Raw genomic sequence first — 26,165 nt, forward strand, 5'->3', positions numbered from 1 at the left:
TTGGAAGCTTTACCGGTGCTTCTCTCAGTATTACTTTGCTTCTTTTAAAATACTTAACGTTTTATTTTTGAGCATTAAGCATTTAGTTAAAATTCACATCTTTTTTAGGCCCTTTTTGTTATTCGTATAGCCTGTTAGTTTGGAACTAGTCTTGTTCCAGGGTTCGAAAGGACAGAAAAATGAATGAGTCAAAATACTCCAGTATTTGTACTTTATTCTAGAATCCTTCTGTGTGTTTTTTATTGGGTCAGAGTTCCAGAGTTGAGTATTCCAGTTAGTAAATTATTCTCAAATATATTGGCTAACTAATTTTATTAAAAATAAAGCAAACTGGGTGGTCGGTATCCACTTAACGTGCACACCTTCAAAGAGCCCATCACTTCCTTTTGGGAGTTCTTTAGCCCTAATGAATTAGCTCAGAGTAAATATGGTAGCTGAAAAGAAATTCACAAGGATTAGTGGTGGCAGGGCTTCTGTCCTGAAATAAAATACTGAACATATGCTTCCCCCCTCCCTCCATGCATGATTCTTGAGCTCTACTTCCCAACACAAAGAAGCCTTTCCTTCTGCTAGAATGTGAACCTATTGGTGTGCCTGCTGCCAACATGACTGGCATTTTTATTGTAGAACAAAAGAGCATTTTTGTCATTCCCCCTATTGGATATAGTCCTTTGTGGATCTGGGTCTTTCGTCTGCATCAGGTGTACACAAAATCCTGGGGATGGATTAACATAACTGGCACAGCAGTTTTTTTTCGCAAGCAGCAGCAGAGGGGAAGAACCATGAGGGCATGTCCAGATGGGAAACTCATCTACTGCCTGTCTTCAGCCTGGAACAGGCTTGTTTCACTAGCAATGAAGTATACCTGATTTAAAAAAAAAAAAAAAAAGGATTCCTGTCTCAAAGTAGAATTGAACCTTGATTCTTTATAGTTTTTTGGAAGAGGCTGCTTGTCCCAACACTCTGGGAAGTGTGAAAGAAATTAAGTCTTATGAGTGATAGTGCAACCATAGCCCCAGTCCATTTTCACAAGTGTGAGAACAACCCCTTTCCCCCTCCATTTGTGCAAAGGAGAAGGGGGAAGAAGAGCCATATGTAAAATATGGCATATACAGTAGTTATGCCTAGTGTAGCTCTCTAATGAAAGAAAAAAGAACACTGCAGGTTTCAGAAAAGATTGTTTCCTCCTCACACATATTAAAATGCCTTATAATGGATGGCAGGCATACATCTTCTGGGGGGGAGGGTTGCTCTGTTCTGAAACAACAGGAGATGAAAACAGCTGGAAATAATATGCAGGAGAAGAGCTGTGTAGCAAAAGACTATTATTCCCTTTCGGAATAGAATTCTCTCCCCGGGAAATTGACTTTATAAAATGGCAATTGGGTCTTCTCACCGTCATGCCCCAAAATATTTCCATAGATATATATTAAAGTTACAGGCCTGCTCAAACCAACTTAAAAATCATGACTGACAAGGGAAGATTGTTTACGGTGGGCAGGCAGTCCTTCAAGAAAGCTTGTCAGCCATTACTGACTTCCTCAATATACTTCTCTAAACAATCCCAAGATTCCCCAGAACAAGTGTGAAAACCACTAGTTTAGAGAAAAAAAGGCCTGTATATTGTTGACAAGAAGTGGAAAGGGAAGGAACGAAAGCCATGAACATTGGGAAGGATACTGGTTGGGAGCCGCAGTGGCTGAAAAATGCAGAATCAACTAGGCAGTAAGAAGAAAATTAGGGACTTGAGGAAACAAGTCATATCAGTAAAGGTATGATGTTGAAGAAAGGAAGGACTATGGGCAAACTTGATAAAAGGCTAGGGTTTCTGCCCAGTACCTTTTCTGATCTTAAGCCTTTAAGGGTGCAATCCTATGCACGTTTAGATGAAAAAAAGCCACCCATGCTAGCTGGGACATGCTGGGAATTGTAGGCCTTTATTCCTGTCTAAACTTGCATAGGATTGCACCTTAAGAGATTCATAACTGGCAAAAATGTGACAGGTACAGCTTTCCCTACTGTTGTATCCCTATGCTGAGAAAACCTGTATTGGTTAAATTGCTGCATATAATATAGCTTTTAATTGCACGTAAAATGAAAGCTCTGCCAGGGGGGAAAGGTAACATTCCTTTACAAGGCCTAGGAATAGGAGTGAGCTGTGGTAGGTGTGGAAACTTTGGAGGCTGGGTAACTGGATCAGAGAGCCAAGGGAATTAGGCTTGCCAGGTCCAAACCTGAGGGGGCTCTTGGGCCTTTTAAGATAAGCTTGCAAGAGAGAATTCTGACAGGTGCAGTTTCTCCAACCATTGTAACACTGGTGAGAAAGGCCATACTTCAAATTAGCCCTCTCAAAGCCTGTACTAACACTAAGGAGTCAGCCTGTTCACATGTAATGACAGGCCACTGTGCATTAATATAGCAAATATAGCATTTACTCGGAATGCACTCGATCTCGTCTGATCTCATAAGTTAAGCAGGGTCAGCCCTGGCTGGTACTTTGGATGGGAGACCGTCTGGGAATCAGGTTTCCTGCATTGAGCAGGGGGTTGGACTCAATGGTCTTGTAGGCCCCTTCCAACCCTATGATTCTGTGATACTTTCTATGATATCTGTGGGCTTGTTGTCATGCACCAGCTGAAATTTTTAAAACAAGCCATGCCAACAACCCACCCTGGCCGGCTTCACATGACAAGCCCACATGACATGGCTTGCATTTTAAAAATGGCGACCAGCACACAATGACAAATGCACACTAAACCCACAGTGGCTTGTTGTTACAGGTGAACCAGGTTACTGAGGGCACTACCCAATGGTCAGTAAAGACAGGGGAGCAAAATCTGCTACAGGTGATGGAAGGCAAATTCTTAAGCCAAGGTGTGGGTTGCTCCCATTAGGTTCCCTTTGCAGGGCTTGAGACACCACCATGCTGGACATTGGTACCACATTTGGCTTTGCCTTCATTTCTTTGACAACAGTTCAACCTGCAAAAGGTTCATAAGTGTTTCCACTGCTAAGGAAGATAGGCAAGGATGAAGAGAAGCTCTCCCAGACCACCCACATAGGGGAGATGCACCAGCCCCTTGATCATTTTAGTTGCCCTTTCTATTTCCAGGTCATTGTCAAACCTGCCAAAATGGTAGCTTTTAAAAATATAAGTGCCATGCTGGATCAGACCAAGGCCCATCTAATCCAGCATTCTGTTCAGACAGTGGCCAAACAGCTGTCGACCAGGAAACCACAAGCAGGTCACGAGGGCAACAGCACCTTCCTGCCCATGTTCCCCAGCAATTGGTGTACATGGGCATACCACCTCTGGTATTGATAGCACTCTCCAGGAATTTGTCTCACCCCCTTTTAAAGTTATCCAAGTTGGTGGCCATCGCTAACATCTTCTGGTAGTGAATTCCATAGTTTAACTATGCGCTGTGTGAAGAAGTACTTACTTTTATCTGTCCTGAATCTCCAGCCAATGTGCTTCATGGGATGACCTCAGGTTTTGTACACCTCTTTCATTTCTACCCTTACTCGCCTTCTCCCCAAACTAAACAATCCCAGCTATTGTAATATTCCCACATAGGGGAGATGCTCCAGCCCTTTGATCATTTTAGTTGCCCTTTCTGCACATTTTCCAGCTCTACAATATCTTTTTTGGGTGCGGTGATCAGAACTGTACACAGTATTCTAAGTGTGGTCGCACAATAGATTTGTAAAAGGGCAGTATAATGTTGGCAGTTTTATTCTCAATTACTTTTCTAATTAAGCCCAACATGGAGTTGGCCTTTTTTACAGTGCCCATACCCTGGGCTGACATTTTCATTGAGCTGTCCACCACAACCCCAAGATCTTTTTCTTGGTTGGTCACGGCTAGCTCAGATCCCATCAGGTTATACTTGAAGTTGGGATTTTTTGCCCCAAGGGACATCACTTTATGCTTGCTTACTTTGAACCGCATTTGCGATTTGGATGCCCATTCTCCCAGTTTGGAGAGATCCTTTTGGAGCTCCTTACTATCCCTTTTTGTTTTAACCACCTAAATAATTTGGTGTCATTGGCAAAATTGGCCATTTCACTGCTCACTTGTAATTCCAGATCATTTATTAATAAGTTGAAAAACACTGGTCCCAACAGAGATCCCTGTGGGACCCCACTATTTACTTCCCTTCACTGGGAGAATTTACCATTTATTCCTACTCTCTGCTTTCTGTTCTTAACCAGTTGCTGATCCTTAAGAGGACCTCTCCTTTTATTCCATGACTGCTAAGTTTGCTGAGGAGTCATTGGTGAGGGACTTTGTCAGAAGCGTTTTGGAAGTCCAAGTAAACAATGTCTACCGATCACCTCTGTCTATATGTCTATTGACAGTCTCAAAGAACTCTAAAAGTTTAGTGGGGCAGGACTTACCTTTGCAGAAGCTGTGTTGATTCTTTTTTTATCAGGGCTTGTACTTCTATATGCTTACTAATTTTATCTTTAATTATGGTTTCAACCGATTTACCCAGAACAGATGTTGAACTAACCAGCCTGTAATTTCCCAGATCCCCTCTGGATCCCTTTTTAAAAATTGGTGTTACATTGGCCATCTTCCAATCCTCTGGTACAGAGGGTTCAATTTATCAATAAGGTTGAGAACTTTCTCTTTTGTCATCACTATTTGCCTCAGGTCCCCACACTCCCTTCCTGAAAACATCAGTTCAGGCACAGGTATGTGTCCTATATCTTCTGCAGTGAAAACAGATGAAAATATGCATTCAGCTTCTCTGTGATGTCCTTGTCCTCCTTCAGTACTCCTTTAACTCCATTGACATCCAGTGGCCCAACTGCCTCCCCAGCTAGTTTTCTGCTTCTGATAAATATAAAGAATTCTTTATGGTTGGCCTTGATATTGTTAGCAATATGCTCTTCAAAATGCTTTTTGGCATCTCTTATTGTCTGCTTGCATTGCCTTTGTGCGAACTTGTGCTCCCTTTTGTTTTTCTCACTTGGGCAAGACTTCCATTTTCTAAAGAAAGCTTTTCTCTAATAGCTTCCTTGATGCTGCTCGTTAACCATGCCAGTGACCTCTTGGTCTTGGTGCTACCTGTGGTGCTACCTGTGGTGCTACCTGTGCTATACATTTTAGCACTGCCTGTGGTATACATTTTAGCCTAGCTTCTATTATTGTGGTTTTGAGTAACATCCAAGCATTTTAAAGGGATTTAACTCTCCTGACTCCCTCTTCTTTTAAGAACTCTAATAGAATTTTTAAAGTGAAAATTCCTGCTTTTTTCTCTCTGTTGTGTGGTGGTAGTGACTGGAAGTAGGAATCAAAGTGTTCCACAAATGGTTGCATGCAGCAGGGGGGGGGGGGGAGATAATTTTGGGGAACAAAGAACAGGAACATAGGATAGATATAAGAGCTGTGCAGTCCAAATAAAATTTCTTGTTGTCCACTCCAGTCTTCTGTCTGCATCATTGATAGTTTGGAGCAGCAAATATTACAAATTGTATGACCAGACTCTAATCCAGAGTTTCTGTCTAATTTTAAATATCCCAGCTGTCAGCATTTTCTTTGGAATACTCTGTTGCTAAAACATATCTGCCTTGAAACCTTATCTTCTTTCTTTTGGTTGCATTTCATGATGGAGACAGTCTCCCTTTCTGCCTTGTGATATGAAAGACACCTTTGTGTTGCCAAACAATCTTTGGGAACAGATTGTAAATCCAGAATACACATGCACAAACAATACTGTGTGTAATCTAGTTCTCTGAGTTATGTTAAGTGGCGAATGCCTGCCTGGCCTCTCTTCCCCTTGCAGCCTTTGCTTCTTGGATTTCAATTCCAAACATGGTTATCTATTTGGGGTCTCTCTTCTTTCCATGGCCCAGTGCTATACATTCCAAATTAAACACAAGCACCCTCTGCTTCTCTCTTCCCCGCCCCTTTTGCACCGGCTGCTGCTCTTTCACTGTGTCTATTTTCACTTCTCTCTTGGCTGCGGAGGGAGCAGCTACACTATTTGTAGCTCTTATTTTTCCAAGGAGTTCTCAAACTAAAAGGCATCTTCCTGTTCGTGATTGAATTGCTGATGCTTCTATAAGTGGATGCAGCTCATTGGTAGGATCACAGACCCCAACAAGAACAAGTGGTATTACGCTTTGTTGGAAGGGATTGTTGGGGGTGCTTAGCGCAAACACAGTAATAATTTCAAAAATGTTCCTCTGAAATTTCAGTAGAGGGGAAGTTGCTATCCAGAGCCAGTTCCAGCAATTTGTTCCTCGGGTATTCCAATATAATTTTCAAGGCAAACGGCTGTGGAGGTTGGTAGATAGGGAAAATGAGTGCAAACAGCACCCTTTTGGACCGGATCATTTTCCATCCTACTTTGTGTGAGGTTTGGAAGCAATATATGGAAGGTGCAGCCTATCACCTTGCTAGTTTCTTCCTCCTCTTGGGCTATATGGGAGGAAGTGGAGCCTTTGGCTCTATCTACATCTTTGGCTTATTGGCCATTGGTTTCCTGTGCTCTGCCCTCTGGGGCTGGCTGGATGCATGTGGACTAGACATCTTCATTTGGAACATGCTTTTAGTTCTGATCTGTTTGCTCCAGTTAGCTCACTTAGTTTACCAGCTTCGTAAAGACACCTTTTCTGAAGAATTTGATCTGCTCTACAAGCAAGTTTGCCAGCCTCTGCAAGTGCCACTCCAGATCTACAAAGAAATTATCAAGTGTTGTGAGGAACAGGTCCTGCTGTTGGCCAGAGACCAGACCTATGCTGTGGAGGGCAAGACATCAATTGATCATCTATCGTTTTTGCTGTCTGGAAGGTAGGTCTCACCTCCTCCTGACAATAATTTTCTTTTCATTGGGAAGCTGATAGTGCTTTTGAAGAATAGACAGGCATGAAAACCGCATACTCTGCTTCCCTTTCAGTGTTACCCTGGGAAACAGGAATTCTGTCCATTCTGGCCTAGTTCTTACTGAATCGTTAACACCTGTGCCTCAGTTGGATTACTCCACTCTGCCCCTGGGGACTTGCAAGGTGGAGTACTCCCTTCATGGAAAAACAACACACCTTTTCCACAAAAACCCTAGGGTGTCAGGAAGAAGACTAGGCTAGCCTAGAACCCTTTTCTCCAACACTTAGGTTTTTGTTTTTTTTTAATATGGAGGGCCTGGTGGGGGTGGGGGTGGATAAGCATTCAGTCATGTTAGTCCCTACACGAAGTCTGAAGTGGTACAGCCCAGACACAGGGTTACCACCTCAGTGAAATTTAGGCTTTCCTTGAAAACAACTGTATGGAACCTGATGGAAGGGAAAGCCGTGGGTGGGGGAAGGCCTTAAGACCCCCTCCCCACTGCTTCTCTGTTGCAAATTGTCTCTTCCCAAGGAGACTTTGCAGCGGAAAAGCAGTTGTTGAGCTAATGTTACACATGGCTACAATGAAATGTGTACTTTGACCCTCAGAGTTTAGGTTGGTTGCTATGGCTCTACACTAGTCCTCAAAAGTGAATCCTTATTTTCAGGTAAAGGTTACCTGCCAGAATAGGCAAAACTGCTGGCAAATAGCAGAGAGGTTTCTTTTTCTAAAGAGAAATAAAAACAACCTCTAAAGGTGGTGGCTGGATTGGAGGAGGTGTTTACTAAATAACATTACAAGAAGCAATGTGTGCTTTGTGAAATAAATAACTAGGAATAGGTCTGTCACCAGTTTGTTCCAAGTGGCTTTGAGCTTGTTTGCATGGGGCAGACAATAATTCAGGATGCATGTATCTTACATTTGCCCTTTGTTGCGTACGTTGGTTGTGGCTGAGGTGGGCTTCTGCACTCAAGGTGTTTAAAATACCACATTAAAAAAAGAAAAAATATTTCTGCCCTTGTGATATATTACAGGCCAAGATTTATTTAATTTGCATGCTATCTTCTGATTTGTTAACTTATTTTAATGTGTGTTGGGTTGCAGAATTTAGAAAATGTTTTGCAGTTGTCTTGTCGTGGCCTGGAAAAAGTAGGGTTGAGAGTCAAAAAATGTTGTAGAGGAAGGGAGATGGTCTGTAAAGTGCAGGTTGGGGGTTGGATTTGAAATCTGTTTTGGCTGCTGAGTGAAAGTTCCATGCCCGTATTGCTTACAAGCTCCATCAAGATCCCCTCCAACCAAACATGGAGACATGTTTCCTGACATAACCACAAGAGCCAGATTGGTTCAATTGTCAGAAATGAAGACCCCTTGGTCAGTTTCTGCATGCAGGGCCAGCCCTACCATTAGGCAGAGTGAGATGACCTCACTCAGATGATTTTCTGAGTCATAAGAGGGCAGCAAATGGTTAGATATTAAATTTATTATTGTTGTATTGCTACGGCGGAGAGGAATTTATGGGATATTCTATCTCAGGTACCCAAATAACTTGACTGGTCTTGTGTACTATGCACCTTGACTTGGGGGGTGGGGCAGTCCATTTGCTTCTCCACTTCAGGCAGTGAACAGTCTTGGGTTGATCCTCACTAAAGGCCACATTGTCATGACCACACATTTCTTAGTACAATCCTTTTATTCTTTATAAAGTGTCGTGTGCGTATATATAAAAGCATTAAACTCACTGAGAGTTTAATTATGAATTATGGGAGAGGAAGATTTAAAAAACATATTAGTGGAAGTAAAATGACTAGAATTGCATATGAGGTTTTATGTGAAAATAAGGTGAATGGAGGTATGACGATACATAGTATAAAGATGTATGATATGGTTGGGTTGCACAGGTGGTTGGACATTCAGCATAGCTTTTGACTTTCTCTCAAGACTTAGTAAATTTTACATGAACAGTATGGACTGGAAATTCCGTTAAAGGCACTCCTATGGTGTAACAAGAAAAGGTGACCATCAAATAACCCCATAATTTACTCTCTTTGTACAAGCTGGTTGGAAAATAGTTCAGGCCAACTTAAGTTCAGACATTGCTCCAATGGCATCTTTCCAGTATAATGATTATGCCACCAAAATGGAAAAGGTTGGAAATGTATATCTAAATGTGACAGTGTGAGAAAATGTGGATCCTCATAGAATATAGATGGTAATATGGTATATGGATATGTGTATAAGGTTGAGCAAGATAATTCCGTGGTTTGAATGTTTTCAGTTAAGGTACTTATTAAATATTTGGTACGGAATTATGGTGTCAGTCAGCAGCTAAAGCTAACCTGGTTTGAAAAAATGTTAGTACAATCCCAGAATACTAAAATGTAACTTTTTATCTTAAAATCTTATATAAGAATACAGTAGTGTAAGGCTTATTACTAGAGATTTAACCGACTAATTTTGCTCATTTTTTTTAAACTGAAGCTTGAGCAGTGTATACATTTATTTATTTATTTATTTACCTACCTACCGCCCAATAGCCGAAGCTGTCTGAGCAGTTCACAAAACTTAAAACCACAAAGTACAACATAAAACAATATAAAATATGAAAACTTAAAACTACAATATAAAAGTATTTATTTATTTATTTATTTATTATTAAATTTATTAATCGCCCATCTGGCCGATCACCCAGCCACTCTGGGCGATGTACAATATACAATAAAACAGTTTAAAACAATAAAATTCTACAATAAAAACATTTTCTAAAATACCCTAACCCACCTCAAATGCCTGCCTGAACAACCACGTTTTTAATGCACGACGGAAGCTCATTAAAGAGGGGGCATGATGGAGTTCCCTAGGGAGGGAGTTCCACAGAGTGGGGGCCACCACAGAAAAGGCCCTCTCCCTCGTCCCCACCAATCTAGCTGTCCTGGCTGATGGGACAGAGAGAAGGCCATCCGAGGCTGATCTTGTTAAGCGGCCTGTCTGGTGCTGCTGGAGGCGCTCCTTAAGATAGGCTGGGCCGGAACCATATAGGGTTTTAAAGGTCAAAACCAACACCTTGAATTTGGCCCGGAAAACAACTGGTAACCAGTGCAACTCCTTCAACACTGGAGTGATGTGATCTCACCGGCGGCTGCCTTTAATCAGGCAAGCCGCCGCGTTCTGTACCAGCTGCAGTTTCCGAACCGTCTTCAAGGGTAACCCCACGTAGAGCGCATTACAGTAGTCTAAACGAGAGGAGACCAGGGCATGTACTACCGATGGGAGCAGATGGTCGGGAAGGAAGGGGCGCAGCCGCCATATCAGATGGAGTTGATACAGCGCTGTCCGGCTCACAGCTGACACCTGAGCCTCCATGGACAGCTGGCAGTCCAAAATGACCCCCAGGCTGCGGACCTGGTCTTTCAAGGGTAGCCGTACCCCATTCAACACCAGGTCAACATCCCCTAGCCTCCTCTTGTCTCCCACCAAAAGTACCTCAGTCTTGTCAGGGTTCAGCTTCAGCATATTCCTCCCCATCCAGCCACTCACCATCTCCAGACATTTGGACAGGGATTCTACGGCCAACCTTGGTGAAGATTTGAATGAGAGGTAGAGCTGTGTGTCATCCGCATATTGATGACACTGCACCCCAAACCTCCTGATGATAGCCCCCAGCGGCTTCACATAGATGTTAAATAGCACCGGGGAGAGGATGGAACCCTGCGGCACCCCACAAGTAAGTGGCCACGGGTCCGAAACCTCCTCTCCCAGTACTACCCTCTGGTACCTGCCGGAGAGGAAGGACCGGAACCACTGCAATATGGTGTCTCCAATGCCCAACCCCTCCAGGCGGTCCAGGAGGATACCGTGGTCAACGGTATCAAAAGCCGCTGAGAGGTCGAGGAAAACAAGGAAGGAGCATTCACCCCTATCCAGAGCCCTCCTCATATCATCTACCAAGGCGACCAAGGCCGTTTCTGTCCCATGCCCAAGCCTGAAGCCTGACTGAAATGGGTCTAGATAATCAGTTTCTTCCAAGTGTGCCTTCAACTGCACCACCACCACCCGCTCAATCACCTTGCCCAAAAATGGCAGATTTGAGACTGGGCAAAAGTTGTTCAGAACTTGAGGATCCAAGGAGGGCTTCTTTAAGAGCGGTCTTATCACTGCCTCCTTGAGGGCTGATGGCATCACTCCCTCCTCAAGGGAGGCGTTCACCACTGCCCTGATCCCCTCACCCAGTCTCTCTCTGCAGCCCATAATGAGCCAAGATGGGCAAGGATCAAGTAAGCAGGTGGTCGGCCATACAGATGAAAGCACCTTGTCCACTTCATCAGGAGGAAGAAGCTGGAACCGATCCCACAAAACTGGTTTGCCACAGGCCGCCTCTTGCTCACTAACTGTATCCACAGCGTGCAGAGTAACACACCTAATCTGATCAATTTTATCTGCAAAGTGCCTTGCCAAGGCCTCACAGGAGGCCTTAGAATGCTCCAGTGGTTCCGGAGCCACAGGACCGACCAGGCTCCGGACCACTTGGAACAGCCTCCTGGGACAGCACTCTGCAGATGCGATAGAGGCAGCATAATATTCCTTTTTTGCTGCCTTCACCGCCACATGATAGGCTGAAGATACAGCTCTAGCCCGTGTCTGATCATTTTTGGAGCAAGACTTCCGCCACCGGCGCTCTAGCTGTCTCACCTCCTGTTTCAGAGCTCGTAACCGCGGATTGAATCCTGGTGCAGTCCGAGCCCTGTTCAGGGGGAGAGGGCGTTTCAGAGCCACCTGATCTAATGCCCCAGTGATTGCGGCATTCCACCCACCCACCAGGGTCTCGACCTAGTGGCCGTTGGCCTGCCCCAGAGAATCCCCAAGCGCGTTCAGGAATCCATTTGGATCCATAAGACGCCTGGGGCAGACCATTTTAATGGGTCCTCCACCCCTGCGGAGGGGTTGTGGAACCGAGAAGTCCAACGTCACCAGATAGTGATCTGACCATGACAAGGGGGTGATGGATATACCCCCGACTTCCAGATCACTCCCCACTTCTCCAGAAACAAACACAAGGTCTAGTGCATGACCGGCTACATGGGTGGGCCCAGTTAGAATATGGTGCAGTTCCCAGGAGGCCATGGTCTCCATGAAGTCCCGAGGTGCTCTTGTGAGGATGGCCTCTGAATGTACGTTGAAGTCCCCCAACACCAATAAGTTAGGGGACTGTACACGCACATCAGAGACCACCTCCAGCACCTCGGCCAGGGAGTCAGTTGTGCAGCGGGGTGGACGGTACACGAGCAGAATCCCCAGACTGCCCTTCAGGCCCAACCTCCAGTACAACCAGAATCAACCCAGCAGCAATGCAGAGATTCAAAATACAGATTTAAAATAGCAGAGCTAAAAGACTAGAGTGCTAAAATGCTGGGAAAATAAAAAAGACTTCATCTGGCGCTGAAAGGAGTACAACATCGGTGCCAGGCAAACCTCTCTAAGGAGCTCATTCCACAGCCGGTGTGCCACAGCAGAAAAGGCCCTCTTCCTGGTAGCCACTGGCCTCACTTACTTTGGCAGGGGCTCCCAGAGAAGGTCCTGTGAAGATGATCTTAGTGTCCAGGCAGGTAGATATGAGAAGAGGCGATCTTTCAGATAACCTGGCTCCAAGCCGTTAAGGGCTTTGAATACCAACATTTTGAATTGGGCCTGGACTTGAACTGGCAGTCAGTGCAGCTGGAAAAGTACTGGCGTAATGTTATCTTGTTGCAGAAAATTTTGCAGATAATTTTGAGTAAGTCCTATTGAACTCAATGTGGCTTACTTATTTATTATCGTATATAAGAATACAGTAGTGTAAGGCTTATTACTAGAGATCTACTAGACCGATTTTGCTCATTTTTTAAAAAACTCAAGCTTGAGCAGTGTAAACCTGCAGAAAATTTTAAAACTTCAAAAAAGTTCAAAGCTCGAGTTTTGGGCAGTTTGGGAAAGGAGAAGAGATGACACAAAGGGGAGATTAATGCATATACCCCACACTGTGCATGTAATGTAACATGTGACACACTGTGTATGCACATGTAATAATGCTTACTCCTGTGAGGTCTTAGAGTGCTGGACTAATGAAAGGACAGGCACAAAATGTTGGGAAAGAAGCTGAAGAAAAGTCAGTTGGTGTCAGTTGGTGAGGAGGAGGAAGAGAAGCTGAGGAAAAGAGCTGAAAGGAAACCACAGGTAGAAGCGAGAGAAAAATCTTACATCATGTGTTTTTGACCTCAAACTTCCATAAATGGTAAATTATGTTTTTAAAAAGAACATTTTTTTTCACCTTTGCTGCTTTATTTGTGGTACATGTATTTTAAAAGTGTAAAGTTGTTCCAGTTGCAATAGAAAGTGGTAAACATATTTTTATCCAATCATTCTCAGACTACTAGCCCCCATGGTGACATGGAATTTGCACTAGTATTCTAGGGTTTAATGTTAGAAGAAAATAAAGGAAAAGGAAAAATTCAAGTTTTCAAATCTGTCTGCAATCCTAAAATGTCCTATGTTGTTGTTGTTGTTCAGTCGTTCAGTCGTGTCCGACTCTTCGTGACCCGTCTACCTCAGCCATGAGCTATCTTTGTACCAGTCTCATAATATTATTTTGAGTGTGTGTTTGTGTAGTTTTTGTTCATTTTATATGTTTTTATTCTTTTGTAAACAGCTTCTTTCAAATGAGAAGTAGTATACAAATATTGCTAATAAATAAATACGTAAGCCATACTGAGTTCAATAGGACTTACTCCCAGATAAGTACATATCGGATAGTAGCCTAAACGGTCTTACTGCTGTGTAGTAGAGAGAATATATGGAGTGTTATCTATACTAGTGAGCTTAAAACAGCTGTAGCACTTCTACAGCTGGAAGGAAAAGCCATTTTAAAGTTTTATGCAATTGATATTGTCACCTTTAAAATGGAATGAAATTAAGAACTTAGGACCCATTGATATTGGCGATGTGCTGTATGAAGAGCAGATGGTGGGCATGTGTTAAAAATTCCATTATATTGGAAAGAAGTAAATGAAACTCTCAAAAGAATTACAACTTGCACACTACCGGTAATATAAATATTACTCCTTTGATGCATTAAGGATATAATACCAAATGAAAAACTGGAATTAGTGTCCAGTTTGATTATCACAGCAAGAATAAAAGTGGCTTATAAATGGGAAAAAATCACAAGGACTACAGAAAAAAGACTGGCTGAGCAAAATTTGGTTTATGGTAAAACAAACACTTTCAAGAAAGCAGAGAAAGAATGGTTAATATAAGGGACTTTCTGTTAAATTGGATTTCATTTGTTACTTTTTGGAACAAACATTTTCAAAAAATATAGCAATCAATATCTTAAATTTGAATGAATCCTAACTTGAAGATTTTGCCAAGTGATATTTTGTTGCGTACCTCATCTTGAAGACACTTTTCAAATTCTCTTCTCCCCCCCCCCCCCCCCGGTACTGTTTCCAATCACATAGATCAGGGAAACATGCAGATCAGAATCAGGAAAGTCTATTCTATCTTGTATGCTAACCCAGGATTCTAATTAAATAACTGAGAAAGTGTGTGTGTGTGTGTGTGTGATGTTAAGCTAATATTCAGCTCTCTGATTTTTAGCTAAAAAGACAGAGGATGTGCATATACTCCATTTTCTAGGGCTGGCTCCGTTATGCAGTGCTCATCACACTGACTTGCATGTATGAATGAGAAACTAGTACCGATAACTAAACTGTTCCAGGATGAGTTAGCTTGGATGAGAGATTTGCTTTCTACTACAGAATTTTGAGGATAATGTTATCACCTATCAGCTGCCAAGGTATGGTAGAATATTTGTTAAAATGGTTCTCTGTATGGACTGAGTTGTCACAGATGTAACACTACAGTCAGAGCTTTCTTATTTATTTATTTATTTATTTATTTATTTCTATACCGCCCAATAGTCGAAGCTCTCTGGGCAGTTCACAAAAATTAAAACCAAACAGCACACAATAAAATGATTTAAAATATATAGAACATTAAAGCCACAATATAACAGTGCAACAATAAAACCTAGCAGCTGTGCAGGAGTTTAAAATACAGATTTAAAACAGCAAAGCTAAAAGTTCAGAAAGCTAAAATACTAAAATGCTACAATGCCTGGGAGAATAAAAAGGTCTTCACCTGGCACCGAAAGGAATACAATGTAGGTGCCAGGCGAACCTCGCTAGGAAGCTCATTCCAGAGCCGGTGCTCTGAACACCTCTACCAATGGAACTGCATTAATCGTATCACCTGGTATCATATCAAACAGAATGCTTTTTGTAATAGTTTATTAAAGTACATATACAAAAGTGCATACCAAATTAATGCCAGTATATTATCTTTATGGAAGGACATAAAATATTAGAAACTATGAAAAAAGCAAAGGAAAAAATACTTAACAAAGATAATATTTCTCTAAATGAATGTGTATAATTTACAGCATAAGCCTTGAAAGACTTCATTATACAGACGTCAATAAAAAACTAAAGTAGCCATGTTGCTCCATGAGAAAAAAAATCCAAAATCTAAAGTTGAGCGATCCCCTTACTAGCACTCTTCAAGTACTTGAAAGGTTGTCACAGAGAGGAAGGCCAGGATCTCTTCTCGATCATCCCAGAGTGCGGGACACGGAATAATGGGCTCAACTTAGAGGAAGCCAGATTCCGTCTGAACATCAGGAAAAACTTCCTGTTTGAGCAATAGGACAATGGAACCAATTACCTAGAGAGGTAGCGGGCTCTCCCACACTGGAGGCATTCAAGATGAGGCTGTCAGGGATGCTTTGATTTGGATTCCTGCATTGAGCAGGGGGTTGGACTCAGTGGTCTTATAGGCCCCTTCCAACCCTACTATTCTATGACTCTATGAAAATTCCACAAAATTCCACTTCAGTAAGTCATCAGGTCAGTCCAATGCAGAGAGTTGCCTATATAATTCCTCTCCCAATATAGAACAAAAATTAAGTCTTTCCAATACAGTCATATATCTAATGGGGGTGGAGGACTCCCATCATCTTAAAAACACACACACACATGGAATACATTAATTTCAGAGAGCCAGTAAATGACCAGCTTGTATTTAATTGTCATGTACAAGGTGGTACCTCTTTTTTTTCTTCCAACATTGGACAATTAAAATTCTTATAGCTATTAATAGGCTAAAGATAAGCTCAACCTCTTGTTTTGTTCCAAGATCGTTAGCAGTGCAATAGTAGGAGACAGTTCAATGAGACTTACTTCCAGGTAAGTGTATATAGCATTGAAATCTATGATATCCTTACAGAACTACTAAAAGATCCATTGGTAACTTAAGTTCTTTTCTTTCCACTATTTTTCTCAACATTTGGCTCATCTAGAATTTATCCTAGATGGCTAGAAATATTTCCTTGCACATAGCCCCTGCTTAGGTTAACTTTTAGTTAATCCCTTTAAGTGGCATATTTGTCAGATGATTTCCAATTATGATTAGGCACAGATGACTAAGGACCAAAGCATAACTATGCTTATCGACAGCTAGTTATCTTAACTATTTCTCTGCAGCCCATATTGGTGTTTTGTATGCATCGCTGCACTGAAAACCTTTCAGTGAAAACCTTTCAATGTTAGTACATTGAACTGTTTATCTCTACTCATGACTGAGATTACTGATATATCATACACATCCTCAAGTAACACCAGCATAGAAGATGGTCAGAAAAGAATGGGAGCCACCACCGCAAGGAGTTTCTGTGTGGGGATGGCACCATCACTGCCTTTCCGCAGGAACACTCAGAGCAGCTGGCACTTCGTGTGCTGTGTTTGCTTGCTATGTGAGCAGACTCACGAGCAACCAGCTCACATGCAGAGAGCGATGTTTAGCTGCCTCTTCCTTTGCTCCAGGCTGCTAATCTATCTGCTGATTTACTTAACTGCCTACTTTTGTCTGTACATGCCACATATATTATGCGAAACTATAGGGCATGGCTCTTCACAGTGCATTTTAAGAATGGCACCCATTTCCCATAGATGTCCCGGGGGGGGGGAGTAAAAATGCTGCAACCCCCGCCCCCCATGTTCACGCTAGTGTATCAGGATTAGCAGTGGTGCTATCTGTGGCTGTCTTTACATGAGGCATTTATAGCCTACTTGTGATTGGTCACTCACGGAAGTTTGCAGGTCATTTACATGATGCCGTCAACCTCCAGGGCACATCTAGCTGTTTTTGGTCTTTATCCAGCAAAAAATCACCCTGAGATAATCCACTATTGAAATGTAAATCTGCTTTAATGGCTGTGTGTAAATGTGCAGTTCCACTATAACGCCAGCCTAGGAAGAAGAAGCCATTGGGTGGAGCAGGAAAATCACACCTGCCCTTCTCCCCACCCACCCTCCTCTAGCATGTCTGCCTGTTGATCTGCCCTGGGAGGAGAGTTTTCTTGGCCTGGCTAGGAGAGGCTCAAAGCGAGCACAGAGCTGGCCGGGGGAGGAAGAAGATGGCGACCCCCCATATAAACAGCTGACAGCAACTAAGCCCCCCCTCCCCGCTTTGCAGAGAGAGAGAGTGACAGATACTTGAATCCCTTGGGAGACCCACTGATTCACTGCTTGCTCTCTGCCCAGAGGCTGCAGAGAACATGCCTGTGTAAAACAGCTTATCTTTTATCTCACTTAGAATGCGGAAACTGAAGCCCTGGTAAACTGCAAAATAAAAAGCCTGGCATGGTGAGCCCCTTAATCTTCTCCCACATGTACCTGCCAGTTTTGGTATGATCATCAGAGTCTCTTCTCTGGATTAGGTGGCTGGTAACTGGGGAAATTGGGGCCACGGTGGCTTAGTGGTTAAGACACTGAACTGCAGACTGGAAGGTCAGCAGGACAGCAGTTTGAGACCCGAGTGCCGCGTGACGGAGTGAGCTCCCGTCTTCAGTCCCAGCTCCTGCCAACCTAGCAGTTCGAAAGCAAGAAATTGCAAGTAGATAAATAGGCACCGCTTCGGCGGGTAAGGTAGCAGCGTTCCGTGCACCTCGGTGTTCAGTCATGCCAGCCACATGACCACAGAAGTGTCTTCGGACAGCGCTGGCTCTTCGGCTTAGAAATGGAGATGAGCACCACACCCTAGAGTCGGACACGACTGGTTGGGGACACCTTTACCTTTTTTAACTGGGGAAAGGGCCTTTTCTGTAATAAGCCAACTTGAAAAAAATATTGATGATAAAACATGCACTTTTAAAATAAATAGAATACAATCTGTTTTAAAGTTTATCTTTTTTCCCCCTCTCTGTAGGGTTAGAGTAAGCCAGGATGGCCAATTTCTGCATTATGTCTTCCCATATCAATTCCTAGATTCCCCAGAGTGGGAATCACTGCGGCCTTCTGAAGAGGGAACATTTCAGGTAATCTTGCCAAACATAATTTCCTGGCGGTTTTATGTATCTTTGATCCCCCCCCCCAACTTTCCTGTTTAGAAAATATAATAGAGCTTGGGGACCAAAGAACTGCTCAAATGGTGCACAAAATGTCATTGTGCTTCTGTTTCTTGAACAGTAACACTTCCTCACCCACACCAGTGCCAAACACCAACCGGCTTTATAAAGTGAGGAGACTTTCAAAACCAGTTTGTAATAATAATAGGGAGGTTCTCTGTTCTAACTGGGCATGCCTAAAGTAGATCATTGGATCCAAGCCAGAGGAACTAGAAATGAGCAAAGCCAAGGGTTAGGATTCAAAGCTGAGGTACCCTTGGTTTAAACCCTGGCTTCCTTTTGCTTCCATTGAGCCTCATATTCTGATCTGTGCAGGTTTGAAATGACAGAGGCATTTCAGAGGAAAGCTAGGGATAATAACATCTTCATAACTGTACGACTTACATTAAATTAATGTAACAGTAATTTTAACATTAGATAGAACCACACACAGGAATATTGGGCTTTAATCCAGTTCTGCCCTTTTCAAAATACTGGTACAACTCTGTCCCTCTGATGCCCCAGATACAGTATCTATATATAATTTTTGAATGAAAGGTGTCATACTGTAACTGGAATCTGACAAGTCAGAATTTGAAAAAGGAGGGGACACTGCAGGAGTGTGTTCTATGGAACAAGTTTCAAGCTGAGAGATGGAATGTTGACTATACTCAATTGTATTGTGATGTTTTGCAGGAAGTTTTAAAATAGAACACACTGTGATAGGCTATGGAAATTGATAAATATTTATTCCTGCATGGAGTGTCCAGCAGCTGCCTCTGAGACTAACACCTTCGTGGCATAGGTCTCAGTTAGTCCCTTGATGCTTGCCGTCTCCAAATTCTGTTAGGAGAATGTCTCTTGTAGAGACATTCTTGTAGAGACTGATGTATTTGTTTACATTTTCTATATTGCTTTGTTGGCTTAGGTTCACACTAGACAAGTTTGTTTATTACAACACAAAGGCATGTCAATCTTTCCCCCTAATGTTTTTTTTAAAACCAAAAACAGCCTTGGAAAGGTTTGAGTGGTGGACAGGCTGCTTAACCTTTCACTTCTGGCTATTTTTTACTAAAAAGACAAAAAGGGAGGGAAAAGCACCTGGATTTTTTCCCTTCAGGAGGTTTGGTTTAAAAAACATCGGAGAAAAGATATACATGATTGCTTGTCACATGTCCAATTTGGCCTTCACAGTGTGAACTGGCTGAAATTTCCTCAGAAGACTACATTATTTATCAAGCTTGATGGTATATCAAGAAAACAAACACAGTAGATTTTCTTTTCCTATCCTGTGTTACCAAAAGGGTAAGCCAAAAATGTCCCACAGCTGCATTTACACCATGTTTGGAGCCTAGCATCTTGGCTCCAAGTCTCTGTTGTCTGAGAGTGGAATACTAAGCAGAGGTAAGTGTCCACCGGCTATATCTGATTGCTCTTTCTAATTCTATTTCCTCTTCTGCTTCTCTAAACCTCCAAGCAAGTTGGTGAAGTGTTATTTACATTCTGGCTACTTCCTCTAACTTAACTTGACTCCTTGGTTTCTATTACTCTCCTATCTCCTTATTTGGCATTAGCTTCTCCTTTCTCCTGCCTTCACATATGTCTCCCAATTATCCTCCTCCACCCCACTCATAGATATAACCAAATACTTACCAATCCAATCTGAATGCAGTTTATATATCTATTCTGTCTATTTTATAATAAACCAAATATTCAATAACTCTAAACTGGCTCATTGTTTCTAATTCCCCCTCTTAGAAAATCCATCTTTTTTGCCATGGTGCACTGTAGTTATTGGTGCACCGATAAATATGTGTCAGTTTAGTAACGGGTATATGTGTGCATTGCTATATGCTTGTAGGTATTACACATGGTAATACCTGAGAATTGATTTCTTTTCCTTATTAGGTTTGACTGCATCTTCTGCAGAAAACAACAATTTGTTTTTGTTTAATTGGAATAAACTTACATGAACTTACCATAAGTTTATCAACCTCTCTAATTCGCTGGAAAATGCTGCTTGTAAACTGGATTTCTGTTTCCTGAAGTTTGGCAAACCTGCTTTTAGGAAAGCTCTCATATTCTCACTCCCTTGTGTAATAAGACCAAAGCAGCTGCTCACAAGGCTGTAGCATTAAATATCAAGCTCAAGGACATGCTGTGTTGCTCATCCATGTTCTGCTTCCCAAAGCACCATTCCTTGGTCCTTGGACAAGGAGACCCCTGGATGTAGGGAGGCCCCCAGGATATTTTGACCCAACTGTCTCATTTACCCACTCCAGAGAATGAAACATCATTTATTTAAATAGCCAAGTTGCACAAGAACTAGGAAAACAAAAACTTTTTCTCTCGTCAGATTTTTTAAAACTTCCAAACCTTCTGCAAAAATAGAGGCAGCTTTGATGTAAATGATTTCAGATTATATTGTTATGTATGCCCCACCTCCTTGAGTGGTAAAATCCATGGACAGTGCTATTCCCTTTGTACTGAAGAGCACTGGCATCTTATAGTGCCTTGTAATATTTGTTTTATTCACAGCAGGACATAGTGGAAGTAAATGCACTTCTGTGAGCAAATGGTAAAGCTGCTAGCCCTGTATCAGGCTTTCAAAGAGCCAGCATTTCAGCCCCCAAGGCTGTACTCCAGATTTAGCTAACTCCTGCTAAAACTCTGCTCTCTGTCTGCCTCTCTTAAGTCCAGAATTGATGTGAAACAATTCATGCAATTAGCAATTGCATAAATTGATTTTTTAAAAAAGTAAATAGCAGGCATAGGGGCTCAAATCCAGATAGGGCTCCTGGTGGGGGGTCCTGCTGCAGTCTTAAACTGGATCAGAGGACACACCTGCCATTTCCATTGGAAGGTGGGCTTTTCTTTCAATGTAAATAGCAAGCGCAGGGTCCCCAATCTGGATGCAAAGTCTGAAATGCAGTGGGAAGCATATAGTTTAAGGCCCGCTAGCACCTGGTAGTTACTAAAAAAAAACTGTTCATGCATTTGCTAATGTCTGGCTTGGGCCTAAGAGTTCAAATCCAAACTGCTAAAACTTGTTCAAACTATTTCCATTCCTTAGCTTTCCATTCAAAAGGCCGGGAGAACAGATTCCTGAGGCATCGAGGAACTTCTTTTATAGCCCATTTTTATTTTTTCTTTATTACTAAATAAAAGAATTTAGAATTACATAAACATGAAGTTCCAGTCTAGTTATTATAACTTTGCTTTCAGTATGCAATAGAAGGATACTACTTCATAAGAAAACCAGTCTAATCTGTGTGTTTCTTCAACAAACCATGTCTGACAGTTTATGCATATTTGCAGTTTCAGAGGTTTTTTGAAACCACTGTATGAAGACAGGCAGTTTTTCAATATCAAGCTGGTATGATTTTTGCTGCTACAATGCGATTTACAGGTCTTTAGAGAATCCCCTTCCAAATAATTTAAGTAATTGTTAAGTCATCAAATATTAACTACTTCCCTAAGAAATAATTTTAAAAGCCCTTCCTCTCCTGTCATCTGATAAAAGATCTGGGTCATCTTTATAAAATAACTTTGAATTTTCAGACAGGATCACCAAACATGATACAGGCTTGTGTTATTAGCATTATTTATTATTGCATTTATATCCCGCCTTTTTTCCTCTCGCAAGGAACCCAAGGCGGCTTACATTATCCTCCTCCTCTCCATTGTATCCTCACAACAACAACCCTGTGAGGTAGGTTGGACTGAGAGTCTGTGACTGGCCCAAAGTCACCCAGTGAGCTTCCATGGCCAAGTGGGGACTAGAACCCGGATCTCCTGGCTCCCAGTCTGTCACTCTCACCACTACACTACACTGGCATTACATTTTCAATCGTATATGACTCCTCAAAAATTAAAGAAAATGCGTCACGTAAGTACATTTTGGAACAGAATTTTATACTGAGCCTCTCTAAAGGATAAGCAAATTAAGAAATGTCTGCTTATACCTGCCTCTCCAAACTGGTACCCTCCAAATGTGTTGGACTGCAAGTCCCAGCATCCCCCACCCAACCATGAAGTTGCACTCAACACATCTGGAGGGCACCAGGTTGGGGAAGGCTGGCTTATATGATTATTTCCTCCCAAACCTTTTCAGGTACATGTACTGCAAAATCTCTTTTTCAAAGACATTATAATCTTACACAAACAGTAAATGAAGATGTAAAAATAGCATGAATTGTCTCTCATGAATTTGGAATCCTCGTAGTTTTCTACTAAGGACAGTATCACAATGGAACTTCAGGCAGCATGATGGCTTTGTTATACTAAAGCACAAATGTCTGAGCTGGTCACCACTCTCTTCTTCCCTTGGCAGGTAACACTGACAGCAGAGACTGACTGCAGTTTCATTACTTGGCAAAGGAAGAAGCTCTACTTGCTTCTGGCAAAGGAGCGCTACATTGCCCGCCTCTTCTCGGTCCTCCTTGGCTATGATATCTCAGAGAAGCTGTATGCCCTGAATGAAAAGCTTTTTGCTAAGTTTGGCTTGCGATTTGACATCCGTCTGCCCAGCCTCTATCATGTCCTAGGACCTGCCTCTTCAGACACAGAGGTGGAGAAAGAACCAGGGGAATGTGAGGAGCCTCCAGTGCCTTTATCCCAGTCACCCACATTTGTCCAGACAGCTCCTGTGGCCCTTTGCACTGTGGCGGCTCCTGCCTATCCCAGGATACCTCGACCTGACAGTGACCTGTCTGGTGAGGACTCTACCAGTCTTGTATTGGAAGATTTTGCTGAGTTGACAGGGTCTTTTATGGACTATGTGAGCGAAGGGGAGTATATGAAGTGAGGGCACTTCTAACATGGGCACACGTCACCCTGTGTAAGTAAGTACTCTTTGTGCCTTTAGAAGGAAACACAACTGTTTGTGCTGGGAGGCGGTGGCTGATTTATCCAGCTTGCTGGTTTTCCTTACAGGATGTGAGGGCTGCAGCATCTCAACCATATTTCATTTGCTTCAAAAGCCTGGCTTGAGTCCTTCTTATACCATGAAGTAGTGCAAATCAAGGTAGTTTTAAGTGTGAGGTCTTAGCCAAGATGGGCAAGGATCAAGAATAGAGATACTTGGATGCATTCCTCCAAGAACTTTGTCTGTATTCTTAGGCCTCATTAACTGAAAGTGATCCCAAAGAACCAAACTAGACAGATCTTTGGACACTAGAACTCAGTGCAGATATGACCAACTATCCTCAAAGTGCCTTGCAAACTTGTCACAGCAGGCCTCCGAGAGTTCCACCTTATCCAAATCTAGGTCTGATTTCAACAACCTATTCACCCCTCGGAAAAACACTGCAGGATGATTATTCAGTGAAGCAATGGAGGCAGAGGATTCCAACCACTTCACCACTACCGCTGGCACAATCATGTTTTTTCACTTGTGCTTGGTCATATTCATTATGAGGTTTGCACCATCTACATTCTAGTTGTTGCTATGTAAGTTTCATAGGGTGTAGGTCCCCAGAAAATGAATGAGCTAGTTGGCTCAACAGTTCTGGACGCTTGGGAGAGATCATGTCACTATGCCATAAGAGATTAGGGCTTCAACAGGAGCACCAGCTATGTGAACTGGAAATTCCCCACTAGCATTCAGGAATTCCTCAGATTCCACACATTTTGAGTCAGACCACCTTTATGGGCCCACCATGCCTGCAGAGGAGAATGGCCACTGTCAATCTAAACTTTTATCAGGAAATTATCTATGATAATGGGGTCACAGAGACCCCCCCCCATTTCAGACCTCTAGTCTGTCACTCAGTTGAAAACCCCAGCTCTCCCTGCCAAATGTGTTGAGTCGATGACGTATTAAGACAGCTGCATGGTTGTCATGGCGGCCATGAAGTCCACCCAAGTTTTGGTTACATACATTTTGGTCAGCCCCTTCATCCACAAGCAAGCCTTGGATGACAGCTGTTTTATTATGGACTGGCATTTACAAGCAGCAACCCCAAGCTAGAGGGGAGGTTACCAGGACAACCCAAATCCTGGCAGTCATACATGTAGCTTGTGTTCTGTATCTCTCTATTCCCTTGCAGAATACAGAAAGAAACTAGGAGAGGCTCTGGGAGTGTTTGCTGTTTCAAGGGTTAGCCAAACAAAAATACTAATCTCCTAAGTCATTGTTTCTTGAGTTGAGTATATGTTTTTCAGACCAACCAATGGCCTTAGCCTCAGGCTAAGATGAACACCTGGGTGTCAGGAAAAGTAAAAACTCAGCCTGCTAGTCATTCTGAATGGAAGGAACTGGCCTTCACTTCAGATTTAAGGCTGTTGGGGACACAAAATGTCCAATTTGCTGGAATTGATCAAAAGCAGTTAGAACAGAACATGTAATATTCTGATTAGTACAGGACTGCCAGGTCTTCAGCAGCCCAGTTCCTCAGAGTAATAGGAGGCCTGGTGATGTCACATAGTTGCCAACACTTGAAAGACAATAATGGTAAAGATACAGCATCAGAACAAAGCCCAGCTGTAAAAGGGCAGAGGGGGTGGGGCAGGGTCCCCATAGCCTTGAAAGTGGTCACAGCGAAGCTGCTTGTAAAGATCCCTACCTTTGATGCCACTGATTTTAACAACTTTTGCCCAGGTTCCATTTATACCATACTTAGGCAAAGTCCTCAAGCAGGTAGTAGCTATCCAGTTCTAGGGGTTGGGGGATGTTACTAATTAACTAGAACCATTTCAGTCTAATTTGCAACTTGGTTTTGGTACTGTGGACAGCCTTGGCTGCTCTAGGAGGCAACATGTGCTGGGAAATAGACTGTGTGTGTGTACGTGCATGCATGCACACACAGAGGGACACACACACACATGTTCCTGTTAGTTCTAGATTTCTTAGTGCCTTTTGGGACCATCAATCATGGTATCCCTGGGGGGGGGGGGCAGGGTGTCTCCATGAGCAATTTGCTCCAAGCTGGCTGCGTTTGGAGGTCGTTAGGGATACATGATGTTATGGCCATCCCACAGCCACCCCGGAGCTTATCGTGAAAAACATGGTTCTTCTGAGACTTTTAGTCCGATTGTTTTCCTTAATTTGGCTTGTCTGCGCTTTTGTTGTGGTATGCACCACTCTCCACATTTACTCTGGCATGATAGCTCTGCTCAGGGGTGCATCTTTCACCTGGCCGTGACCTCACTGACCCCGGTCAAGGGATGTTTCCCCAGTGTTTTCCCCGCCTGTGTTTCCAAATGTTTCTGCCATTTCATAGCTGGCCATCAGAGTTCTGAGCTACCTCATGGCATTTACTTCACCTTGCCTACCACTAAACTTTGGTGGCTATCCATGCAAAGTATATGTGTGCTCTGGACAGCCTGTAACTTTTTTTTTTTTTTAAGTAAAGCATTAGAGCAAAATAGCGCTTTTCTCCGCAATACCCACACGCCCATCTTGCTGTTTCACTATCTCACAATTGCGCAATTGTGTGATAGATCAATTGCGTGATAGAGCAATTCTTTTTTTCTTAATTTTTATTGTGAGTTTTAACAAACCAAACCAAACCGAAAACATAACAAAAACAAAAAACAAAATAAAAAATACAACAACATATTCTAAAATCCTCAGTTTCAAATATTACAATATTCGAGAAAGAAGGAAGAAAAGAAAAACGCAGGGGGGGGGGTTACATATACACTTCAGTAAAAGCAGACCAAATATCCACATATAAGTCCATCTGCAAGTTATGCCTATATACCACTCTTTCAAATGTTGCTAGTGTTGTTAGGTCCATTGGTCCATTGCGTTATAGGTGGTGGGCTTTTATCCTTCCAATATTGTAAGATCAGTCTTTTAGCAACCAAAAGGGTGCAAAAAATCCATTTACACTGACCATGTGTTACAAT

At 42.6% G+C, this 26,165-nt stretch overlaps 1 protein-coding gene across 3 annotated transcripts in view; it reads left to right on the forward strand.

The window, feature by feature from the left end:
- Positions 1-5,915: 5,915 nt before the first annotated feature.
- POPDC2 (popeye domain cAMP effector 2) overlaps positions 5,916-26,165 on the forward strand; it is a 28,980-nt gene continuing 8,730 nt past the window's right edge. Inside the window, exons 1-3 of one of the 3 annotated variants that reach the window (XM_084835402.1) lie at positions 5,916-6,805; positions 18,134-18,242; positions 22,645-23,026. In XM_084835402.1, the coding sequence (XP_084691528.1) occupies positions 6,315-6,805; positions 18,134-18,242; positions 22,645-23,026 (982 nt within the window). In that variant the 5' untranslated portion in view covers positions 5,916-6,314. Of the gene's footprint in view, positions 6,806-18,133; positions 18,243-22,644; positions 23,156-26,165 lie in introns of all 3 variants that reach the window. The other 2 variants (XM_084835400.1, XM_084835401.1) reach the window with 2 other exon arrangements.

Source organism: Heloderma suspectum, chromosome 2 (genome assembly GCF_057233095.1).
Source record: "Heloderma suspectum isolate Gila_16-S chromosome 2, 16-S_ref, whole genome shotgun sequence".
NCBI lineage: Eukaryota > Metazoa > Chordata > Lepidosauria > Squamata > Helodermatidae > Heloderma > Heloderma suspectum.